This window comes from Bos grunniens, chromosome 18 (genome assembly GCF_055505025.1).
Source record: "Bos grunniens cultivar Pamir isolate PY7600 chromosome 18, Bosgru_T2T1.0, whole genome shotgun sequence".
Taxonomy (NCBI): domain Eukaryota; kingdom Metazoa; phylum Chordata; class Mammalia; order Artiodactyla; family Bovidae; genus Bos; species Bos grunniens.
The window spans coordinates 8,091,365-8,117,156 of NC_141182.1; the positions used below are offsets into that span (position 1 = coordinate 8,091,365).

At 46.4% G+C, this 25,792-nt stretch overlaps 1 protein-coding gene across 2 annotated transcripts in view; it reads left to right on the plus strand.

The window, feature by feature from the left end:
- The first annotated feature begins 269 nt into the window (after positions 1-269).
- The window catches only part of GAN (gigaxonin), a 46,240-nt gene continuing 20,717 nt past the window's right edge, over positions 270-25,792 (plus strand). For both annotated transcript variants that reach the window (XM_086350043.1, XM_086350045.1), the window contains exon 1: positions 270-588. In XM_086350043.1, the coding sequence (XP_086206169.1) occupies positions 422-588 (167 nt within the window). In that variant the 5' untranslated portion in view covers positions 270-421. The remainder of the gene's footprint in view (positions 589-25,792) is intronic.

Consider the following 25,792-nt stretch of genomic DNA (forward strand, 5'->3'; position numbering starts at 1 on the left):
ACGGCGCCAGAGCCACGGACTTAACCCTGGAGCGCCGGCGCGCGCACACCCTTCCAGCGCTGCAGAGATAGCTCTCAGCCGCCGACCCGCGCCCAGGCAGCGCCAGTTCCGGGATCGGGGCATACTGGAGGGGAACGAGGCTTCTGATTGGCCGCCTCCGGCGACGGAGGGCGGGACGGAGAGAGAGAGAGAGGAGGGCACGGGGGCGTCGCGGAAAAATGACGCAACGCCGCGGCTCCTTAAAGGCGCCGGCCGCTCGCAGGGCGGACGGCGCAAGCGCGTTCCGGAGGCTTGGGCTGGATCTCGCTTCGCCGAGCGCGGGGCCGAGCGGACTGGGCGCGCGCCGAGCGCAGGCGGCTCGCGGGGTCCGGCGGGGCGACTTCCAGAGCCCCCACGGGCGGGCGGAGGAGCGGGTGCCGCGATGGCCGAGGGCAGCGCCGTGTCCGACCCTCAGCACGCCACGCGCCTGCTGCGCGCGCTGAGCTCGTTCCGGGAGGAGTCCCGCTTCTGCGACGCGCACCTGGTCCTCGACGGGGAGGAGATCCCGGTGCAGAAGAATATCCTGGCTGCCGCCAGCCCGTACATCAGGTGAGGCGGGGGCCGGGCGGGGCCGCGCAGCCCCGGGCCCGGGGGCGGGGCGCGGAGCCCCAGGTCCCCAACCCCCGCCGGCCGCCGGGGTCCCTGTGGTCAGCTCTCGGCTCGTTGTGCCTCCCGGGAGACGCCCCGGCCGCCGGGCCTCACCCCCGCCCAGGACAGCCGCCCCGAGGCCCGGCCCTGCTCCCTGGAGCGGACCCTGGACCGCAGTCCCCACCGCTGCCGTCCCTCGCTCCTCGGGTCCCCGCCGCCCGGCCTCCGAGGCCCCCAGACGCCGTGCTGGGCCGGACCCGGGCCCGCACCCGCGCGCAGGGCGGAGCGGCGCCGGGGAGAGCCTGTCCCCTCGCCGGGGGCCCGGCCAGGGGATCCCGGCTTAAGTTTGCCGTTCGCCTCGGAATCGACGCGCGGTGGGCTGGGCCCCGCGCCGCGAACGCGGCCAGGGAGCGCCCCTCCCACGGAGAAGCCGAACACACGCCTCCCCTCCGGTGCGGGCAGAGGGAAAACCCATGGGATGTTTTTCTTAGGATGGACGGCCCGACCCGCCCCCCCCACTCCCCCGCCCCCACTTCCACTCCAGGCCCGGGCTCTTCGCAAAAGTGACTTTGCCACCCCTGTGGGTCCTCGTTTAAAAAGAAGGGCAGTGTCTTACAGATGGACGTTATAGTAAGCTGTCGCACATTTCGAAAGACTTACTGTCATTCTCAGGATGCTGTTATACAACCCGAGGACCATGATGAGATTTTAGCGATTTAGAGAAGGCATTTTAAAACGAAGATCAGCCTGTTTTGTCAGCTCAACTAACGAGGTGATTTGAAGGTGGATAGGACAGTGTTCATACAAGGGTATCACATCTTGCAGGGGCTGGTATGTTGTAGGAACTTTCTTGCAGACTGAGTTGCTCTTTTAATAAAAGATGAAGAAAATGCTAAAAGCTGGAGAAACTGCCCAGTAAGCTCGTTAAATACAGACTAATAGTAGAGAATGTCACTAGAATTGACAGGTCAGAAAAAAGCAAAATGATGTGTGCTGTAGACTCAATGCCTTGTCCTAGCAGACCTCGGCACACAAATTGCCTTTTAACCTGTGCGTTAAGAGACATCTGTGCCTCGTCAGAAGCATTTCAACTAATTTCTGGTAACTTCTGGCTCTTCCTGGCTCTCTTTCTTAAAATCTATTTGCACTCTGTGGATTTCAAAGGTGGGCTTGGGGTGAGTTATTGTTAGTGTGGGGTTTCGATTGCTCACGTGACAGATAGCTCACGGCTGGCAGTTTAGAGCTTTTGAGCAATCAATATAAAATTGGGATCAGCAGGCTAGCATCTTCCTGTGTACAGAGAACTCCTTGTTTGAGGAAATGCTGAGGAAAACTACTTTAGATGCATTCTTGTCGTTCTCTAAGTGGCATCCAGCTGGCTTAAAAGAAAACCGTGAATCACCAAATACATGCTCTCTGTTCCCTTGGCATGCTTCATTTTTCTCCATAGCCCTTACCACGATAACATACCCTGCATTTTACTCATTTACTTTGTGGTTCTTCCCCAACCACAGTGTAAGCTCCATGAGGCCAGGGACTTTGCTTTTGTTCATTTCCACATCCCTGGCATGCAGAAGGACCAGTGCCTGGTGGTTAGCAGATGAGTGGAAGCAGGGACTGCCTTCCTTTTTGCCACAGCCGACTGGACGTGAGGGGACCAGTTCTGGTTCATTTCCATCTCAGACACTCAGTTGTCTCTGATGGAGAAGAGCCCTGCACCTGCTTTGTGCTCCCAGCTTTCACTCTTTTTCGAGTTGTCAGTAGATGACTTCATCTCGGCTTCAGCCCACTAGTCTGATCAATGAGGGATAAAATGTGTCTTCCTCTCATTTAATCTTGGACCAACCCTGTGCAGAAATAGGTAACTGGGCTTTAAACCCCTCACAGGTCTGCACACAGGTCTCCAGAAGTATCACTGGCAAGGTATCACTGCTGTATCTGCCAAGTTAGGAAAGATGGGGTTATCTGATTGTGACATAGTGGCACATATGATAATATTTAGTAATATTAGTTTATACTAGTAGTAATTTAGGTGAGAAATATTAGCGATCATAGTAGCAGAGCCAAAAGGGACTTCAAACCCTCTAGTCCAATTCTGTTAACCTTCCAATTAAAAAAATGGAACACGGTGGGCATTAGTGGTTTATATTACAGTGAGGTTACCAGCACTTAGTGATTCAACTAGGATCAGACTCCAGGTTAGTGGTACCTAGTCTCCTTCTTGTTTACGATACCAAGTTATAGCATTATTTGCGTTTAACTAGTCTTTGTGTGAACTCTCTTACTGACTTTGTTTATTAAGTACTTTCACATACTGTCTCATTTTGATTTTTATTTTCAGCCATCTTGCACAGTAGGTAGGGCAGTTATTTTTGACATTTTCTAGGTAAATATGAATTGGTCAGTATGTGTTTTTTCAGGGACTGATTGACTGCTGTAGGTTTATTTGGTCATTGAAGCTGTATATTTGTTCCTGGGGTTCTTTTAAAATTATCAGTCTCAAGGCTTCTTCAAAGTAATATGACTACTTTATATTAGTATTTAGAAACGAACTGTTTAATTTTTGATGCTGATTATATTGGACTTTTATAATATGTCCATTTTGTTTGAATGAAACTTTAAGGAGTTATAGTGAAACAAAATGAATTGGTATGTTCTAGAACTTGATGTTTCTTACTTTCCCTTTTGAAGCGCAAACACTTAGGTCTGGGATGTCATTAATGAATGGATTGGGTGTTTGCAAATTTGGTAGTCTGAGTTTTGTTTAAAGTCTCCAGTTTGCCTGGTTTTAGTAAGTGTCATAGGTGTCTGAAGTTGTGTGGCTCAGAAACAATGTTATATATTGTTTCTGTATCATCAGCCAAGGGAACCAATCCAACTTTGTGGCTGTAGGAATTGAAGCAAATCATTTGGCATACTTTTTACTCCATATAAAAAGTCTTTTAGCCTAACTTGGTTTTAATCTTTTCCTGTGCTTTATCTTTGGTTTAGCATTTGTTTTTCCTCCTGATCGTCTTAGCACCAGAAGACTTTCATTATAAAAGGAAAAAGGCAGGAAAACCTCAATTCAGCAACAAACTCCTAATGATCACCTGAAGGAAGGCTGGGTGGGGCATGTGTCACACCGCCGAAGATTGAGGTGCTCCAGGGAGGATGGGCAGAGACTCCCAGAGCTCGTCACTCCCCACAGCTTACCGTGGGATGCTGCTTTCCCGGCATGCCCTCTGCCCAGCACTTTCTCATGATCCCTGAATGGTATTTTCACTTCGGTTTGTTGGCAAAAAAACAATCTAAACGTAGCTGACGACCTTTAAGAATGATGACATTGAATTCAGAGCTATAATGACAACCCGCAGCAACCCTTTCCTTTCTCAGCAACCATGAGACCTTCTGGGAAAGGTTCCCTGAGGCTTGTAGGAAATTTCCTTTTCTCCTGAGTATTGCAAAGTTTGCTTTGCTTCATGTCTTAGGCTCTTCTCATTCTGGCACAATTCCCTTGATCTGGTGTGGAGTTCGCCCTCCTCTCTTTCATAAACTGTGGCTCTTGGGGTGTGATGTCTGTGAAAGAATTTGCAAGTGAATTGCCGTGTGGTTCTGTGGTGGTATAATAGGGCTCTGTACAGGTTCCAGTCCCATATCCACTTTGGGGAATTTTGGTTTTCCTAGGGAATCTGTTGGAACAGGAGTTTGTTTAGCTTTTAGCCCCAGAGAGTAAAGGAAAGAAAGATTCCCAAGAATTTGGACCTTGTGATAAGTTAGCCAACAGTAAGAATGGCGACTTCTGTCCCTTGTGTTTTGAGAAAAAGCTGGTCTAGTGGGTGTGGAGTGGAGCCATTGGGCCTAGACTCCAGCCTGGATCTTCTTGGACAGTTGCATGGGCCTTAGTCTGGTCTTCTCCTCTGTGAAGGGAGGTTGATCGGGCTCTGTGCTGTTTTGCTCTGCTCTGTGTGTCTGTCTCTGTCTTACCGCTTTATTGCACCATCTGTAGTTTTGTTGGGGCTTCCCTGGTAGTCCAGTGGTTCAGATTCAGAGCTTCCACTGCCGCGGGTGCAGGTTCCATCCCTGATTGGGGAACTGAGATCCCTCATGCTATGCAATATGGCTAAAAAGATTTTTTTTTTTTTTAAATTTTGTTGCACATTGATGTTACAGCCTTCCCTTTGCCTTGTCATGCAGGACTTGGTTGCATATTCTGCTGCATATGTAGCTCTGTAGCTCTATAGAGTTCTTTTGTTACGAGCGTTTATTTTATGCTGTTAATTTGGATGCGTTCCAAGGCCTAAGTATTGATGAGCCTGTTTTGCTGTTTAAATCTAAAATTTGACTCATAGATGATGCTGATGAAACTTCCTAACGAGACTAATATGATACCTGTGGGAGTCCAAGTTTCATGGTAATGTGGAAATTGTTGTCATCCTTTCCTTGGGTACTTGAAACCCGCCCTTTAGTTTCTGAGCACTGATGTCTATTAGTTTTGTCTGCTGTGTGCAGAGCAAGCTTTCAGTCCTGAAGTCTCTTTTCTTTCACTTGTGCTTGAGTCTCAAAGCAGCTCATGAATGATTACATAAGGGTTTTGCATAGTGATTGTGACCTGTTAGGTTTCCTAGTCCTCACGGGTTCAGCTGGAAACTCCAGGTTCTGAGATGCTTACTGATCCTGAGCAATCTTTCAATCAACTGTACCTACTCATGCCGCGCTCTGATGGTGATGGAAAATACACTGGGCTTGAACATCTTATTAATGGATCTAGGCCGTGTTTGGCCTTGTTTGTTTCTATCCGTTTACTGTAAGGCATCCTTAACAACTGCTTAAAAAGATGAAATCTGCCCTGAACAGCTTCAGTCACATGGTTCAAAATGATCATCTCCATTCTCCTCTTTCCTCCTCCCCCTCCTCCGCCTCTCCTCCCTCTTCTTCCTCCTTTTCCTTTAGTATTGGATTAAACCTTGTTCTTAATGTGAGATTTTCTGAAACCAATATTGAAGCATGTTCTCTTTCAGAAGATCAAAGAAAGATTTTCTCAGGGTTCCTAAGAAAACCAAGAGCTTGTAAGTTGGAGGTCTGAGTTTAGCATAGATTACTCGTTTCAGCTGAAAGATACGCGTTTATATATACAAGGCAGCAGTTATCACTCTTAGTAGCAGCGAATGCTCCAATTCTGGACAGGTTCTTGGAAGGTTTCAAATGATGAAACAGATCAATACAATTCTTGTTAGACTAAGGGATCTAACATTAAGAGAAGTGTTGAATGTTTAGACTTATTGTATAGCTTGCCCAAGACTTGTTACTTTGAGTAAAAAGCAGTGTGGCAGAGGTGCATCTTTAAATCTGAGCACCACTGAATGCCAGCTGGTAACCTCTCCCTGTCTTAACTGTGCCCTCTGGCTTCTGCCTCTTCTTCCAGTTGCCATTTTCTTCTGCAAGTTCTCTTCAGTGTTCTTAAAGTAATTTTTATTATATAATTTAGAGAGTTGAGCGAAGTGCTTTTCCACATAGGAATTCTGGCTTCGCAGATTTTTTGTTGTTCAGTTGCTAAGTGGTGTCTGACTCTGTGCCACCCATGGACTGCAGCATGCCATGCTCCATTGTCCTCCGCAATCTCCTGGACTTTATTCAGATTCATGTCCATCGAGTTGGTGATGCCATCCAACCATCTCATCCTCTGCTGCCCCCCTTCTCTGTCTGCCTTCAGTCTTTCCCAGCAGCGCGATCTTTTCCAATGAGTTGGGTCTTCACATCAGGTGGCCAAAGTATTGGAGCTTCAGCTTCAGCAGCAAGTCCTTCCAATGAATATTCAGTGTTGATTTTCTTTAGGATTGACTGGTTGATCTCCTTGCTATCCAAGGATTTAGGTTTGGATAATATAGACCAAGCATCTAGGTTATAAAACCACCTTATCTGTTGTTTAAACTATTAATCAGTCTGTCTCATGATATCAAAGTGAGGCTTAAACTCTAGTTATATTCCATAAAGAAAACATAATTAGGACAAATAAGGAGTTGTTTTGCTTCTGAGTCCTTTGGGGAGTGGCATCATCCTTTGGAAGAACACAAGTCTATCATTTTGTATGCTCGAGCTATGATATAAATGAATAATTTGTAAGTTGGAATTCTAGGTTAAGGGTGGAGATGCAGGGTGTGAGTGTGACAAGGAGCAGGTTACGGTTGCAACCTTGAATTCTGAGTGCTTCCCATGGGTTGTCTGCCTCCTAAAACAGGATGGGTCCAAAGAAGGAAGGAGATCAAAGGCTCTAGTAAAGCTGGCAACCACAGCCGTGTGGAGGGTGAAGGTAGTGTGTCCTTCTAAATGTCCTTCATCGCTCAACTGGAGTTCCTGACCCCTGTGCTCAGAAGAGCGGAGACTGAAGTTGTCTTCCTCAGCGTTTATTGCCAAAGAATGTCTTCACCATAGAATGATGGTCTAATGTTTGCTGCTTTCAATTCTCTTTGGGAATAAATTGTAATTTTTTTTCCTTCCTTTCAGAGATTTTAAGAAAATAGAATACTCAGGGAAAATAAGATCTCAGGGAAATATTTTGTTAGATAAAAGAGTTGGCCTTCAGGCAATAAAGCTTTAAGAGGCAGCGCGTATCAAGTGGAAGTGGGGAAGACTGCTTTTTAAAAATAGACTGTTGTAATGGGGTATAGACCAATACAATGTGCTTTTTTTTTCTTTGTACAGTTAATGTGCTAATGGATATAGAACTTTAAATGTACATTTTTGCTCATAAGTATTTTGTGATTCTTTTTAAAGACCATTTGCACTTGCAATTTTTGTGTTAACGTGAGTAGAAATATTGTAAAACATAGTTTTATAGTCACATTCACATTCATCAGTAACCAAGTGCCTCTGCCTCTGAATAATTCTAAATTGTCATGTATTATTGAGCTCAAAATATTTTCAGACCTTTGTCACTTGAATTGTACAAAACAGTCAGTTCTCTGAATTGGAGAAACCTCACATTTAAGGTGTGAGTTTGGTCTGCATCTTATCTACCGCTTTGAGCCCATTCACTGTGAGTGGCTGGCAGTGTGAGGAGGTGGGATTGGGAAGAGCAAGAAAATCCTTAGAAAGCAAAGTCAGTGATCACTGTTTGCTGCTCTCTCCTCTCTAGAGCCCACTTTTGCTTCAGTGGGCTGAGTTGGAGGCCAGCAGAAGCCATCGTTGTCTTGAATGTTTCATCTGTTAGTCACAGGAAGAGTTTCTCTTCCTGTGAATTTCTCTCAGTCCTGCAGTGGAGCAGAAGCAAAGGAGAGGCTCTGCTTCCTGACTTCCTGGTCTTTTTCCCTATTGATAGGAAGGGGAGTTAGGAAAACGGACATCACCGTCGCAGCTGTCAGAACATTCTCTAGAAATGTCATCACCCTTTAACCCATGTGCTTGTGAGCTTGTGAGCTTGTTAAGTTATCTTTGATGTTCACTTAATTTTACACGATATTGTGTGGTGTGGTAGTACCAGAATTTCAAGAACGGAAAAAGAAGAGATTGATTTTATTTTCAGAGGATTTACTTCTGAAAGTCTGCTCTAAAAAGTATACTTAAATGACTCATCTAATCATTCGCTACTGTGTTAGTAACCCCCATTCATTACATTTGCAGAAACAGCTGTTTTTAAGTAGAGAATATAGATCCTTGGTCAAAAGTTTCCTAAATGCTTGATCATTCATTAAACTTTTCTTGAGCATTGCATTTATGCACAGTGCTGCCATGCCCTGGGCCTCCAGGGCTCTGGATCCGTGGACTTCGGCTGGCGAGGCAGACAATGAAGAGATCTCAATGAAGAGATCTCGTTACAGAGAGATGGGAGGGGTGGACCAGGTGGGGGAGCACCACTCTGAGGAAGAGCTGTCTAACCTGAGATCTGGAGGGGGTGTGGAGGAGGGAGAGTCAGTGTGGGCAGAGCTGGGGGCCACAGGGAGAGCAGAGGGAACCGAAGTGCTGTGATCTGATTCACGATTGGATTGGAACACCAGCCCAAGGAGATGATGCGCAGTTGGTGGAGCTGCAGGAATCCAGACTGGGGGCAGCAGGGCCTCATAGCCCTGAGTTCAGAGCGGTGTGCACACTACCCCCACCAAGGCCCAGCTCCCGCTGGAACACTTCCCAGAGGGCTGTATGTTGGGAGCTGGCTGGGCAGGTGGCAGATACAGGAAAGGGACCGCAAACTTTTTTTCCAATATAGTTTAGTCTGTGTGAGATAGTTTAGATTTTATCAGAAGAGTTTAGGTCAGGCGTTGATGAGAGGCATTTTGGAGGGTGCTAGAATGGTTCATCATGCGAAATGCTGGGCTGGGTGAAGCACAAGCTGGAATCAAGATTTCCGGGAGAATACGCAATCAGATATGCATCTCAGATACATAGATGCCACCTTCCTTACGGCAGAAAGTGAAGGACTAAAGAGCCCCTTGATGAAAGCGAAAGAATGGAGTGAAAAGCTGACTTAAAACTCAACATTCAAAACACTAAGATCATGGCATCTGGTCCCATCACTTCATGGCAAATAGATGGGGAAACAATGAAAACAGTGACAGACTTTATTTTTGGGGTTCCAAAATCACTGCAGATGGTGACTGCAGCCATGAAATTAAAAGATGCTTGCTCCTTGGAAGAAAAGCTATGACCAACCTAAACAGCGTATTAAAAAGCAGAGACATTAGTTTGCCGACAAAGGTCCATCTAGTCAAAGCTATGGTTTTTCCAGTAGTCCTGTATGGATGTGAGAGTTGGACCATAAAGAAGGCTGAGTGCCAAAGAATTGATGCTTCCAAATTGTGGTGTTGGGGAAGACTCTTGAGAGTCCCTTAGACTGCAAGGAGGTCAAACCAGTCAGTCTTAAAGGAAATCACTCCTAAATATTCATTGGAAGGACTCATACTGAAGCTGAAACTCCAATGCATTGGCCACCTGACATGAAGAACTGACTAATTGGAAAAGACCCTGATGCTGGGAGAGATTGAGGGCAGGAGAAGAAGGGGACAATGGAGGATGAGATGGTTGCATGGCATCACTGACTTGATGAACATGAGTTTGAGCAAACGTCAGGAGTTGGTGATGGACAGGGAAGCCTGGCGTGCTGCAGTCCATGGGGTCACAATGACTTGGACGCAAATGAGCAACTGAACTGAACTGAGAATGGTTCAGACAGGACATAGGAGTTCCCTGGGCTTGGCTTCATCAGTGGAGTCGGAGCGGCTGGAGTAGAGGGATTAGCAGTAGGACTTGGTGAGAAAAAGGGAAGAGCCAGGAGAGCCCTGGTTCACGTCCTGTCATGAACAACGCTGGCCATCACTTCCTGGGCAATGAAGCACAGCTCTCAAAGACTCTGTCAAGTACAGGCTCTGTCCTCAGAGCTTACAGCTCAGGTGTGAAAGGACCAAGTGTGGAACCGAGGCTGTTTTAATGGTACAGGTACTTCCAGCCACAGGCGTTCCAAGGAGGAGGGGCCACTTGCTTGACCCTTAAGGTGCCAAGGAGGAAACAGTGGAGCCTGGCCTTGGGGATGAGTTAGAGGTAGAAGGCTGGGTGGGGCAGGTGAAGAGAGGGGCAAAGAGAAGGTCCCGGGTAGCACAGGTGTGCGTGCAGGGGCCAGGTGTGTGCTCACGGTGGTCAGCACGCCGTGCGGGCTGGACTGGGGGCTGGACTGGAGTGGTGCGAAGTGCGGTAGACGGCCAGTTGGGATGGTGTTCTCCAGTGCCCGGCCAGTTCGTCTAGAGTTTTACTCAGTCGTTCAGCAGTAGTATTACACCAGTAATGGGAACGGGCTGTGCTCTGAGAAGGTAGCTTGGTGGGTGGTTGTTCCCAGGGCCACAGAGTTGCTGACTGATTCAGGCCCCAGCACCCAGGCCCCCATGTCAGTCGTGGCCAAGGTAGACGTTAAAGGAGAAATCAACCGACTGCTATTTGGATGCAGGAATTAGCCTGAAGGAAGAAGGAAGAGCTAACAGGTTTTGAGCCCAGCTGCCTGTGAAGAATGGGGAGGACTACGATCGGTCTCTGAGGCGTCCGGTTCAAGGTAGCGTTGCTCCAGAAACACTTTAATCAGGCTCTTCTAGTTGTTGCAGCTTCTACAGAGTGTGACACATATCTGTGAATATATGCGTTTCTCATCTCTGCCTCTCTTGACCTCTTGCTTTTTATTCCTTTCCATCCTTCAGGACCCAATATCCCTTCTTTTGTAATATTTTTCCCGTTCTGCCAAATAATCGCTCCCTCCTACAGGCTTCTCTGTGGTGGATGGTGTGTACCTTCAGTGCCGCATGTGTCTGTCTGATTCAGTAAGGAGAAACAGAACAGACAGATGGACTGGGTGCCCTTAGAGCGTCTTTTATCTCCAGGGCCAGAGGCACTAGATCCATTATAAGTCTGTAGGTAAGAGAATTGAGTTGCCTGCAGTCTAAGTGCCGATGAGGAAGTCGGAGATGAGAGTTCAGGATGCTATGTCTTGGAAGTGAGATGAAGCTTTTGGCCGAGGCATTTTACTATATAGCTGAACGTGTATCGGGGACTGGGGGAGAGGGGCAGAATAAACCATCTTAGGACAGATTTTAACCCAGAAGAGAGTCTTGAGTTTTGTACCGCTTTAGATGGCGCGATCAAGCTCAACAAAGTCCCATTTCTGGTGCCAAGAAACCTGGGAGCAGGAACCAAATTCTTTCTTCAAAAGTAGTAGCTCCAGAGAGAGAGCTTTTGTCACAACATGACTAAAGAATTAATAGAGAAGCATTCATTCCCGTGACAACATTTTGGAAGGCATTTTCAGCTTCAGGTTGTTTAGAGACATTTATTAACAGATTATAAATGAAGGAGGCGCCAGAAACAGAAAGAGTGTTTTGAGATGCTGAAGTGAAAGTCATCGTGAGCTGTCTCTCATTATTAAAGGGAACTGAAAGGGCAGTGGCGGGCTGCGGGGGTGGGGTGGGGGTGTATTTCAGGCCGTAGTGGGTTTTTGTTTTCCTACTCCCACTATCTTTTTTTTTTTTTTACAAAAAGAAAAGTTTCTTAAGCATCGTTTAATGCTTTGGTTTGAACTGCTTTGAAAGGAAGAATACAAAGACATGAAAATACATTCATATAAATTCTTACTTCTCCTTTGAATTTAAATCAGGAGTTCCATTTTGCCTTGGAAAAGGCAGACCTTCCTTCTGACTCTATGAGAAGAGGGAACAGAAAGTGAGGAGAAATACGGACCTACTTCTGTGATAAGAAATTTCAATAGTATTCAGTGCCATTTGTGTGCGGCAGCAAAGAAGAACCAGATCTGCCAGTTTTTAATTAGAGAAGACTTGTGAGAGTGCCCCCAAGAGTGCCCCCAACCACTCCAGTGGTCCAGTGGTTAAGACTCGGAGCTTCCAACACAGGGGTTGTGAGTTCGATCCCTGGTCGGGAACTAAGATCCCACGAGCCATGTGGTGCAGCCAAAAAGAAAAAAGAGTGCCCCCAAACCAAAGGGGTTTCCTCTTGAGATGGCCGTTTCCATGGGCTCTTAAGGTTACAGGAGGAGCCTCTCCTAAGCAGCACCTGAAAAATCTTACCCAAGTAGAAAATCTGGAATTGTTTGACAGGTTGAGGCATGAATGTCTTTCTTTTATTTCTAGAAGGCCAGGGTGTGACCAGAACAAGGAATCAGGCTTGTTTCATCCTAGAAGAATTTTCTGCTTCTCAAGTTGCTGCGTCATGGTTCTGTCTTTGAACTCATCTTAAAGTTTTAACATGCGTTTTCAAACCTTGTCTTTTAAAAGGTAACTTTTTATTGACTGCTTTACTTTGAAACATATAAGAACTGGATTTACATTTTAAGAATCTTTTTTTTTTCATACAAAAGGTTTTATGGGAAACCACATCAGAGTTCAGTTATTTACATCTGCCAGAGTTCCGGTTTTGAACAGTGCACTAATATAGTGTCACAGTTGCAATCTCTCTCTCTATACACACACATATATATGTGATTTCTGAGTCATCTTTTCATTTGAAGTCATTTTGTATCCCTCTTATATCTCAAGGTAATGCCCATAATCATTTTTAATAGTTATTTATTATGACATCATTGATGTTCCATATAATTTGCTTCATCATTCCCCTTTGACCTTTTAATTTTCAGTTCTTTTTTTTCTCCTGAATAGTAGCACTATAAACAAGTTAGAAAAAAAAACAAAATTCTTGGTTCTTTTTCTTGTATTTTTTGTGGGTAAACCCACATTAGGGACTTTGTCCCAGGCATATCTGTATCTGAAGATAGAGCAGATTTGTTCTTGTTATATGAGGCCAGATTACTGTCCAGGAAGACTGGATTATCATATCAAGACCCTGACAGTATGTATCTGATTTTTTTTTTTTTTCCTTTATATTTATTGCCATTGCCTGGTCACTTTTCCAGGTTGTTTCTCAAAGTTATTACTCTTTTGCATATCATTACTATTTTTTTAGGCTGAATTTTTAAATGTTATATGTTTGCTATTGTGAAAATATTTAGAGCAGGGTTTGGCAAACTTTTCTCTAAAGGGTCAGAAATATTTTAGGCTTTCCAGTCTGTATCCAATCTCAGTCACATATTCTTTGTTTCTTGTTTCAACAACAATCTTTTAAAATATAAAAAAAAATTTTTTAGTTGAAAGGGCATACAAAAACAGGCTGTGGTTTGTAGTGTGTCAGCCGTGATCTAGAGTATCTTTTTAAAATTTGGATATGAAATCTTTAACTCTGGAGATCGTCTTTAGTGCTATTTACATATTGTGTGATGATCTGCATGCCAGTCTTCAGAGAGCAGAGGCTGACAGTCAAGGTTAGTCTTCCCTGGCTCTGTCCCCCTGCCCCCATATTCATCTCTTCCTTCTAGGACATTCTGTAGTGTATCCTTTTCCTCGTTCTTAAAAAAAAAATGGTAATAATTTTCATTCCTTTCTGGCTCCTTTTTCTGAACATAAAAGTATGCTTAAGTCCTTTCCAGCACCCAGTACATAGGCAATGCACAAATGTTAAATAAATGCTTCTGATAAAAGCAAACACACTCTGCATCCTCTTCCAACAAGTGCACGATTTTCTTGACTTTGTGCCGACAGTCTGTGAAGGAAGCGTGTATGTATCTCGTCCTTGGTGTCAACCTCTGCCCGTAGGCGCCTGTCTTCTCACTCCATTAAAACTGTTCTTCTAAAACTGCTAAATATAATGGCCAAATCAGGTAAAAACAAAATTTTTTTAGAGTTGGTTTACAATGTTGTGTTAATTTCTGCCATACAGCAGAGTGATTCAGTTACACATATACACACGTTCTTTTTCATTGCGGTTTCTCATGGAGTAGTGAGTAGAGTTCCCCGTGCTGTCCCGTAGGGCCTTGCTGTGTGCCCACTCCACGGATAAGAGCTTCCGTCGGCTAGCCCCCGCCGCCCACTCCACCCTCGCCGGCGCCCCGCCCTCGGCCACCAGCAGTCGGTTCTGTCTCTGTTTCCGTTTCATAGATAGGTTCGTGTGTGTCCTATTTCAGAGTCCACGTATAACTGATACCTTATGGCATTTCTTCTCCTTCTGACTTAGGTGAAAACTTTTAAGTGCCCGTCCTCCTCGACCTGTCTGCTGTGTGTGTCGTCCTTGGTTTACCGTGCTCTCGACACCTCTTGTCCCATTCCCCCAGCCTCCTTTTCTGGTCCCCCGTCTGTCCCCAGACGTGGTGCGGCACCGGCTGTGTCCTCGCCCTGCCCTCTCCCCTCCGCTGTCTCATCTCCTCCTCTGGCCTGAGCCCCAAGCGCGTCCATCTGACGGCCGGGCGTGCAGCCACCCCAAGCCCGGCCCGGCCTGCTCCCTCTACCCCCAGGCGGGTGGTTCTTCGTCCGCTGTGGTGGCTGCTGTCCTACCAGGCTCTCCAGGAGGACCCGGGGGAGTCCTCGGGGAGGCCACCTCCTCCCTTTCCCTGCAGCGTCACGTTAACGCCAAGACCTGCCGTTTCATCCTCTCAAGTCTCTGGAAGCGTCTCCTCTCTGCCATCGCCACCACTTGGGTTCTAGCTTCCACTGTTTTTGAGTTGTGGCAGGCTCCCTGCTGGCCTGTCTGCCTCTATGCTCAGGCTCCACCCGTCTCCCAAAGCTGCCGCCAGAGTGATGTTTCTAGAGTGTAATTAGATAATGTTCGAAACCCCAGTGTCTTTGGGGATGTGGTTGATTCAGGCACTGGGGCAGGAAAAATAGACTGTGTGCCTGAAGTATTTGTGCCAGCAAGTAAGGAGGGGCTCAAAAGAACATAGAGGCTTTTAGCAGGAACGTGGAGCTGCCCTGAAAGAAGTCTTGATGGCCAAAGCTGGAACGATTTGAGCAAGAAAATGAATAACAATAACGTTGGATTATAATCCATAGAATAAAGAAACACTGATGTATCTGAGGATGGATAAAGAAATAAATGGGGGAGAAGAGACAGTCCTTTCTTACAGAAGAAGCTCAATTAGTTAATGTAGAAGCAGGATAAGAGAATCAGAAACTGTCAGTTGAACACCACGTTAATGTTGCCGGCAAGAGCTACCAGTGGCAACTAAAATTAGTGGGCAAGACTTTGAGGAGAAAAAGGATATTTGCATATTCTCATCTTAGCTCCCCCAATGTATTTATTAATTACAAAGGGGAAAATGGTAACTTACAGTGGAGAAACCCAACAAACATCACCTAACCAAGTGGCCATGGTTAAGGTCAGCAGTAACAACACATTGACATCATGTTCTCCCTGATGTGAAGGACACAGTGTCAGTCTGGTAGTGTCCCTGTCAGAAATGCTCAACCTCAGTCTAATCATAAGAAATTCAGTTCAAGTTCAGGGACATTGTACAAAATAATTGACTAGGGTTCACCAAAGTGTCAGGTCTCGAATGGTGAAGAAAGATTGAGGAAGAGTCGCAGGTTAGGGCCACAACAGCTGAGTGCAGTTTGGAACCCTGGGTTGGGTCCCAGAACAGAGAAAGGACGTTATGGGGAAAGCTGCTTAAATCTGAATGAACTTAATAGTATTGTGCCAGTCTTTATTTCTTAGCTTTGGTCATTGTACTAAGATTACGTGAGTTAGAGGAAGACAAAGGTCAAATGATGTGGCTTATATGTGGAATCTAAAAGATAAGGATATAAATGAACTTATTTACAAAACAGAAAGAGAGCCACAGAAATAGAAAACAAACTTATGGTTACCAAAGGGGAGAGAAGGGATAAATTTAAGAATTTGGGATCAGCGTATACCACTACTACATATAAAATAGGCAGACAATATGGACCTGCAGTATAGCACAGTATAGAACTCTATTCAGTATTTTGCAGCAACCTGTAAAGGAAAAGAGACTGAAAAAAATATATATGTATGAATAACTGGATCACTTTGCTGGACACCCCAAACTGACACAACATTGTAAATCAATGCTACTTCAGTTTAAAAAAATTAAAAATAAAAACTTTTTCTTTTGAGTGTTTTGTATTGGGGCATAGCTGACTAACATGTTGTGATGGTTTCAGATGACAGCAGAGGGACTCAGCCATCCATATACACGTATCCACTCTCCCCCAAGCGCCCCCATCCAGGCTGCCATGTGACACTGAGCAGAGTTCCCTGTGCTGTGCAGCAGGTCCCTGTTGGTTATCCATTTAAACACAGCAGTGTCCATGGCCATCCCAAACTCCCTAACTATCCCTTCCCACTAGCAGCCGTAAGTTTGTTTTATAAAATCTTTTTTTTTTTTAAAGATCATGTAAGTTTATTAACATTAGTAGATATGCTCCATGAAGGGTATACAAGAACCCTACAACTTAAAACTTTCCCGTGAGTCCAAAATTATTTCAAGTAAAGAGGTTTCTCCATTTCCCCTCCAGGTGAAGTGCAGATTCTCCTGCATGGTCTTTCAACTTGGGTCTACTTGATTTCTTAAAATTCATTTGAGGTTCAGTTCAGTTCAGTCGCTCAGTCGTGTCCGACTCTTTGCGACACCATGGACTGCAGCCTGCCAGGCCTTCCTGTCCATCACCAACTCCCAAAATTTAGTCAAACTCATGTCCATCGAGTCGGTGATGCCTTCCAACCATCTCATCCTCTGTCATCCTCTTCTCCTCCTGCCCTCAATCTTTCCCAGCATCAGGGTCTTTTCAGATGAGTCAGCTCTTCTCATCAGGTGGCCAAAGTATTGGAGTTTCAGCTTCAACATCAGTCCTTCCAGTGAACACCCAGGACTGATCTCCTTTAGGATGGACTGGTTGCATCTCCTTGCAGTCCAAGGGACTCTCAAGAGTCTTCTCCAACACCACAGTTCAAAAGCATCAATTCTTCGGTGCTCAGCCTTCTTCACAGTCCAACTCTCACATCTATACATGACCACAGGAAAAACCATAGCCTTGACTAGATGAACCTTTGTTGGCAAAGTAATGTCTCTGCTTTTGCATATGCTATCTAGGTTGGTCATAACTTTCCTTCCAAGGAGTAAGTGTCTTTTAATTTCATGGCTGCAGTCACCATCTGCAGTGATTTTGGAGCCCCCCCAAAATAAAGTCAGCCACTGTGTCCACTGTTTCCCCATCTATTTCCCATGAAGTGATGGGACTGGATGCCATGATCTTCGTTTTCTGAATGTTGAGCTTTAAGCCAGCTTTTTCACTCTCCTCTTTCACTTTCATCAAGAGGCTCTTTAGTTCTTCCTCACGTTACTATGTGTTTTTGTCCAGAACAGCGCAGGGGCAGTGGCGCGTCCTGGGTGCGTGGCATCAGGGGCCCGGGATAGCCACTTGTCCCGACGTTGTCAGTGTTGGTTTGATCACATGGTTAGAGATGGTGTCTCCTGGGTTAATCTCACGCCTTTCATTGTAATTAACATGTAACTTAAGGGGTGAGACTTGGAGGTTATGTGAACATTCTATTCCCCACCAACTTTCCCTCCCTAGTTTCAGCATCCAAGTACCCTGTGTAACTGTCACTCCTTCTGTATTTTATTAGTCAAGTCTTCTAAATTTTAGGGGTAAGCAGCTGGGCAGGAAATCAAACGATTACCACGATAAGAACAGCAGAGGGAGAAACAGGCTTTCAGCAGACTGGGACAAAGCATTTATTGTAGAATAAAGTAATGGGTACTTCATCCAGAGGCTTCAGATGAGCAAGTTTAAAACTCAAGACTCCTAGAAATGGCCAGCACCATTTCGTTTCACTGACATTAAACCGTGGTTAGAAGTGGGGCTGGTCAGTTTCTCAAGGGTGGGACCACCAGCTGGTTGAGGTCCAGTTTTTAAATCCATGTCCAGTGCTGAATGCCGTGCAAAACAGAGTCACCATTTTTATGGGTTTGGTTTTTGTAGTCTGTACATCTTTCCCTCTGGCGATTGCTGCATTTCTGCAGGAATAATTAATGTCCCCTACGGTCGTGTACACCCACCGTCCCGCCCTCCCTGTCCCCCAGACTCACACCCTGACTCTCACTCTGCAGTTTCCTTGAGCTGTCCCTGTTTGAGGGGTACTTCACACTTTTCCACATTCTCTTATTTCAGGAGACATCATCTTCCCTAAGATAGATTTCTCTTTTGTTCAAATCACACGACTCTGGAAGGCAGATATTTTGTGTTTTCATATTTCTTCCAGATATTGATGTCACTGGATGTGGTTACTCAGAGCAGATCTAAATATGAAACGCTGTATTTCGTCTTCAGAGCGGATGATGTGATAAGAGGAGGAAGATGGAAAGCGTTTTTGTGAATCCTCGCGGGCTCTGGGTCAGGGAGGTAGTCGGGGCGGGTGGAGACCGTGGAGGCATCCTCTGTGACGAAGTGGCTCTGCTTTGGCCTCATTACTGGGGGCTGGGTGGGTGGGCAGACACCCAAACAGTAACCTTTGGTTTTCTGGAACCCTTTCCTAAGCTTCATACGTGCCCATCACTCTGTAGCTGCTAATTTTCTGCGCGGTGCACCAGAGATGTGCGGGGACGGCACTGAAGCAGGCATTTGGGCTTATGCACAGAGGACAGGCCTCCCCTTCAGCCAGTGTCCATTTGGGCCTCAGCACAAAGGCCGATGATTTCCTCGGGGGCCTCTGGGTGGTGGAACGTTTGAGCTTTCAGTTCTTGAATTGCTGACTGCAGCACACCCGGGGCAGAGGCTGGCGAGAGCGTCCCCTTCCCCCAGTGTGGACCAGCCTGCGGGCGCCATGCAGGGGAGCGTCCAGCTGCGTGGCTGGACGCACGTCTGCTTTCTGAACACTGGTTCAGAACACCGGTTTCTGAACACTGGTGCTGCTTTTGTTTTGGACCCGGATGAGCACAGTAGCTGATCACTGCAGCGCTGAAACCCACTGGCTGTGTGCTGTTACCAAGTCCCTGATGTTTCCCACATCCCCTTCAGACGCTTGATGGGGTAGAGCAGGGAGCCAGAGTCCTTGCTTTCAGAGGCATAGGCATGAGACAAACACCGTCTATTTAATAGTGGCAAATTCTAGGAAGAGAAATAAAGCAGGGAGGGGAAAGGGGTGTTATTTTAGATAACACAGTACCTGGGCCGCTCTTTGTGGGTGTTACCGGAGCAGAGACCTAAAGTCAGTGAAGGAGTAAATCTTCCCCTAATCAGGCAAGTGGGAGGCAGACAGAATATTCCAGGCAGGAGGGCACACATCAGACTAAGCTGGGAAACTTTGAAAATATACACTGTCTTGGACCTGACATCATCGGTCTAGGACCTGCTTTATCTGTAAAAGCTCTCCGGGAAGCAGGTTGGGGAGCTACTCTTAAAATCCATTAGAATTATGAGTCATGCCAGGATCTATATGAGGGGAAAAGTTTTGATGGTAAATAAGTAAAAACCACACTCTCTCTGAGTAGAAAAAAAAAAAGACTGGGATGCAGAGAGAAATGATTAGAGGAAATTAAAGGAAATAACAAAGGAAAATAACATTGGACCCACTCTTGTAATCATGTTCAATTCTTAAGAGTAATAGAGAAATGTGACCCTGCTCCCCATTTCTGGTTTTTTTCATGGCACCCCCTGCGCTGGTGGCAGTTCCCAGACGGGTCACACAACACCATGACCTGAGCTCTCTCTGGTTTCTCTCCTCACTGCCCGTTGCCTTTGCAGGGCCCTGTAGGTGGAGCGTCGTGGGGATCAGCTGGCCCGTGTAGGTCCAGGTGCCATGTGGGGGGGTTCCTAGAGGTTGTTCTTTGCAGCTGCTTCGTATCCCGCTGCGCACCCCAGGGTCTCCTTGGGCCTCCCTCTGGGACGCGTGGTCACGTGTCAGGCGTCTGTGCAAATGCATGTCCCCCGGGTGGATGGAGTTCTCAGTGGGTGGGAGCCGGGAGATAGATGGGTTCCTGCATTCCCAGCTGCCAAAAAGCAAGCCTTGTCCTGAGAGGATGCCGTCGGTTGATGGAAATATTGCCTGCACATACGTATATCATGAAGTCAACTGGGACTAAAAACAAAAATCATTTGAAAAGTAGACTTTCTTTTTAGAGTGAATTTCATAGGAAAACAGAGGAAGAGAGAGGTTCCATAGCCGCCTACCGGCACGCGTGCAAATCCTCCCCCACCAGAGGGGAGCCTCGGTCACGACCGACGACCCTCCACTTCCCCTTCACCACCCAGGGTCCATGGTTGACACTAGGCTTCACCCTTGGTGTGCATTTTGTGGGTTTGGGCAGACGCAGGATGATCAGTGTCCACCATCGTGGTAGCGTACTGACCAGTGTCACTGCCCTGAGATTCCTGCCCAAAAGGCCCATTTTGGGTATGGCTTTTAGGAGCTCATGAAGACTTGAGAGGGCGCATCCGTAAGACAGACTCCCCGCAGTGCAGACGTCATCAGGGGGGCCTCTGTGGGCATACGCACTGCTGAGCCCGCCGCCCTCTGCTCTTGGGAGCTGCCCGGTTTGACGGGAATCATTGGAAACAGTGTGAGTAATGCCCATGAACTGCCCTCCCTGGAGTTCCTGTGAAGCATGACTCCCTGAGCATTGCATTCTCATATATCCTGTCTGAGCAGGTTTCTTTGCTCTTATTGGAGACTAGCCTTTGCAGCTGAGGGGAAGGAAAGTCACTTAGATGTCTTCTGTGTCACTGTCACCTCAAATCCCAGTGTCAGTAATGTCTCGGCTGAGGAGGAGGACCAGACCTGATGATCCGGGTGCTCGTTAGGACATCTAGGCTCAACTGAACTTTCCCAGCCGTTGGAAGCCTGTTAGAAGAGGACAGTGTATAACCAGCAGAGGACTTTGCTCTGTTAACACTTATTTAAAAGTCATGGACCTCTTTCATAGATGTAAAACTGAATAATACCAGCTTCTTTATTAGGCAATGAGTTTTTTCTTATTATACCTCTTTTCAGTGTTGTCAAAAGAAAGCAAAGCTGATTTTATTTCGCTTCTGTTTAATAGAACAGAAAATACGTTCTTGCCCAGAGAGTAGGTAATTGGAGGGAAAAGGAACTCATACCGCGTCACCCACAGGAGGCATGTTGTAAATCCTCGGAAACAGATTGAGTTGGCTGGACTGTATCATCTAGGACTCGACAGATGCGTCTCAGGAGCAGAGTCTCCACAATAACTCTTGGGTCTGTTTCAGCAGTTCAGCCCAGGAGTGTTCAGGGATGGGGGAGCTCTCGAGTCACCTCATTTAACCTCTTCTCTCTACAAACGGGAGAGCAGGGATGGTGAGGGGGGAGCGCCCTGCCCTGGAAACAGAAAACTGGGCAAGAACGTTACAGGCGTGGATGTTTATATCTAAATGCCGGAGGCCCCGTCTTAGAATACTCCCCACTATTCCTTGTTGTAAAGAGTCTTATGAAACTCTCAAAGTGGTATTTTAAGACTACTGCAGCTTCTGGGAGAGTTTGTTAGTTGACGTCACATAGTAATAAAAGCAAGGATATTGTGATTTCCGATGGATGAATTCACATATGATTCCAAACCTGGGGCAGAGACAGAAAACGAGAGAAGAGGGAGAGCAGCAATATAGGTACAGTCCATTATCCGTAAAGTAATCCACAAGGATATATTGTACAACACGGAATATAGCCAGTGTTTTATAATAACTGTAAATGGACTGTAACCTTTAAAAACTGTGAGTCACTATATTGTGCACCTGTAGCTTATAACATTGTACATCCACTGTACTTCAATTAAAAAAGGAGTTGATTTACCTGCTATTATATATGGACTGGACTTCCCTGGTGGGTGGTAAAGAAGCCACCCACCAATGCAGGAGACCTGGGTTCGATCCCTGGGTTGGGAAGATCCCCTGGAGAAGGAAATGGCAACTCACTCCAGTATTCTTGCCTGGAGAATCCCATGGACAGAGGAGCCTGATGGGCTACAGTCCATGGGTCGAAAAAGAGTCGGACACGACTTAGCAACTAGACGACGACAACAAATATATGGACTAACTATAGAAACAAAGCCGTCAGTTATTAGCTCTTTGGCTTAGCCTTTTCTTTTTTAAAATTAACTCATTCAGTCCAATTCACTGAATTCTCAGTTATATGCGATATGTGGCAAGGGAGATAGAAACGATTGAGAAAGTTCTAGATAAAAAAGGGAAAGTATGGAGGAAATATGTTGGTAGATACTGGGAAAATGAGGGTACTTACTGGAGGAAACAAACGTGAAACAATGGAACAAAAACTGTAGAGATTTAGTTGGGAGATAGGGAAGTGAAGACAAAAGGAGGAGGAATAAGACAAGTTTATAAGGTTTATCGGTGAGAAAGGATGGTGACTATCTAAGAGAAGAAAGAAGGAAGTCATTGCAAATGGTCATGGGCTGTGAAGCAAGACAGTTTCACAACAGGTCTGAGCGACTTTTAGCGTCTCAGATGGAAGGGACTAACGGCCAACTTTGACTACATTCCTGACAGACAAATGGACATCAGCCTCCTGGAACCTGCAGACTGGTGTTGGTCTGTGAGTTGTCACCTGGCCATGATAATATAAGAGGGACAGGAAGGTGGGAAATTTTGGATCTGAATTTAAACTGTAATTAAAATAAAGTTTTGTGATTTGACCCTCAGACATTTAAGGACTTCAATAGTACAGTGATTCAGTTTTCACGGACTCTGAAAAGGGTCAGATTTTATAGACGTCTGAAATGGTCAATATTTAAGGAAGTGTTTTTTTTTTTTCTGTTCTCTTAGCCATTGGGATTCCCTGGTGGCTCGGATGGTAAGGCATCTGCCTGCAATGCGGGAAACCCAGGTTTGATCCCTGGGTCGGGAAGATCCCCTGGAGAAGGAAATGGCAACCCACTCCAGTGCTCTTGCCTAGAAACTTCCATGGATGGAAGAGCCTGGTGGGCTACAGTCCAGGGCGTCAGAAAGAGTTGGACACGACTGAGCAAGTTCACTTAGCCATGGACTATACCCTGCCAGCTGCTGAAATAAAACTGTACCTTTAAAAAATACATATATATATTCAGTAATTTAATTTTTTTGCTGTGGTGAGTCTTTGTTGCTATGCACGGGCTTTCTCTAGATGCGATAAGTGGCGTGTGGGCTCAGTAGCTGTGGTACACAGGCTTAGTTCCCTCACAGTATGTGGGATCTTCCCTGACCAGGGATCAAACCCATGTCCCCTGCCTTGACAGGCAAATTCTTAACCACTGACCCACCAGGGAAGCCCCAGGAAACTGTACTCTTTAAAAGCGATTCTTTTTCATTGTGAAAACACGCAGCAGTAGTTGACCCCTGAACAATGTGGGTTTGAACTGTGCGGGTCCATATATGTGGATTTTTTTTTTCAGTGTTGCATGGGTTTACTGATACATGGGTTAATTGAAGAAAATCTACATGTAAGTGAACTCATGCAGTTCAAACCCATGTTGTTCAGAGGTCAGTTGTACATGATCCATGGTTGGTTGAACCTGTAGATGCAGGTGTGGGGGGCTGGCTGAGGGACTTGAGAGTCTGTAGATTGTGGTATCTCTGTGGGTCCTGGAATCATTCCCTCAAGGACACCAAGAGATGACTGTATAATCATCTAAAAAAAAAAAGTCCAGTCACATGGCTGAAAAGTAGAAAGGGGGCACGCTGATCAGCCTCTTCAGAACCTCTTTCCCCATCAGCCCGGCCCGCCTCCCCCCACGCTCTCCGCAGCCCGTGGGCCAGCACAGCCAGCTCTGGTTGGAACCACTCGAATTCTAGGTGGCACTCCTCTGTGTGAACACATTTTGCAGCTAGTGCCTTTAAATATGTTCAAGACTGCATCTAGTCAGGATTAAGACGCCACAGAGTAATCTGAGCAACAAAAGTTTAAAGAATATTTAACTATAAGAGATTATAGAGTAATGAGGGATTGGCCACAAAGAGGAAACTCTACAAATTCAAGGCGTAGCCGACGTAAGGAGCAGCTGAGATGCAGAGTTGATCGGCCAGGACAGATCAACGCGTGGCAGAGAAGCCACACTGGTGGAATTTGCTTGAAGTCAGCCCTCTGGAACGCGCCAGAAGTCTGTCCACTGTGCTGCCGGGGAACGCTGCTCACAGGGAGGAGTCTCAGCAGAGAGTTTACTGCAAAACTGCCTCCAGGAGTGTCAGGGCAAGCTGCCGGGCGGCACGGGCAACCGTAGCCCCAGGAGCCTGCCCGGCTGCGGGACCAGGGCCAGGCGGCAGAGCCTCCCCCTGCGGTGTCTCCCCAGCACCCTCCGCTTCGCACCCTCCGCTTTGCACCCTGCCAGTTCACCCCTCAGAAGGCTCAGATCGGTTTTCATGGAGCCTGCAAGAAGGGTGGACTCGGCGCCAAAGAGGCGATATGGTAATGGCCAGCACGGCAACTTAGAAATACTGACACCATCCTCAGTGAAACATTCCCTGAGGACGCGTCTGCGTACAGTAGATTGTAGAGCCCAATATTAGTGATTTCAGTGTGATTCTTAGCACTTCTGCTGTCTCTCTTGATTGAGAATTGACTGAAAAATTTTTTCTTCACTTGTAATAAAAGTGTCACTTGTATAGATACACCTAGAGTGCAGCAAGCAGAAAAGACTTGCCTTTGTGTAAAATTATTAGTTCAGGGGAAACTACAGAGGCAGGAACCGCAGATACGGAATGTAGGGGGGAGGCAGAGTTGTCTAAATATCCTCTCTCTACCTTCAGATGCGGTATATATTCCATCGATTCCGCCTGCCTGAAGGCCTCCCAAGGCCTCCTGTTGCCCCAGAGTGAACCAGCTTCCTCCTGCTGGTGCAGGGCTGTTATCCTTAGGGTCATCCCTCCACCATTCCCTTCCCTGCTTTCCTGTGTTGGATCATGTCTTTTTTTGTTCAAAATCTTCCCTCTTTCTGGATGTTTTCTGGGGCAGTTTATGGAACAGCATTCTGAGAAGTGTTGCATGGAAGATCATTTGTTTTGAGACTTTGTATAGATGAAAATATCTATTCAGTCCTGATATTTGGTCGGCATTTTGACCGGTTAAACTGCTCTCCATTGCACACCTTTCAGAGTACATCAGCCGTCTTCCACTGGAGCTGGGCAGCCTTCCTCAGCAGGGCAGGGGAGTCGTTACCTACGTGGAGCAAGCATCTGGGAACTCACCTGTTTGCTAAGACTCTGTCCATCTGTTGTTCTGCACTTAATTCGTCCTTCACCCTCCTTCCACGGCTGCCTCATCCTGCCGACTCCAAGCCTTTGGGCAGGTTCCTAAGTGTGGCTTAAGTGTGTCTTCATGTCCCTCGCTGCTAAATTAGGAGCATCTTTTAGACCTTGGGTAAAGGACCTGTTCTTAAACAAGACCCAGAAAGCACTGACTGTGAAAAATTATTCTTCAACTTGTTCATCACCGTAGGGAAAAAAAAAAAGTATCAAGTCTGCCAAGGTTTACTAAGAGTTTACTAAAGAAGGCCTGCACCTCATTATGAGAAGGGCAGTGAACCTAATTAAAAATGACACTTCAACGTGTATTTCATGAAAGAGGAGCCACGTGTGGCCACGGACCTGTGAAGAGATGTTCAGCACCTGGGTAGTGAGGGAAGACGGGTCACAACCACACCAGAGACCACACTTCACTCATCGACGGGCAGGAGTAGGAAGTGGGACAGAGACGAGTGTCGTAGAATTTGCGGGTCCGCACAGTCCCCTTACCCACACCAGATGAGGCCGAAAACTGCTCCAGCTACTGGGCAGAATAAATTGAGTATTAGCTCATACTTTGGAAAAGAATTTAGCTTAATTCTACCCCCAGGGATAAACCCAAGAGAAATTCT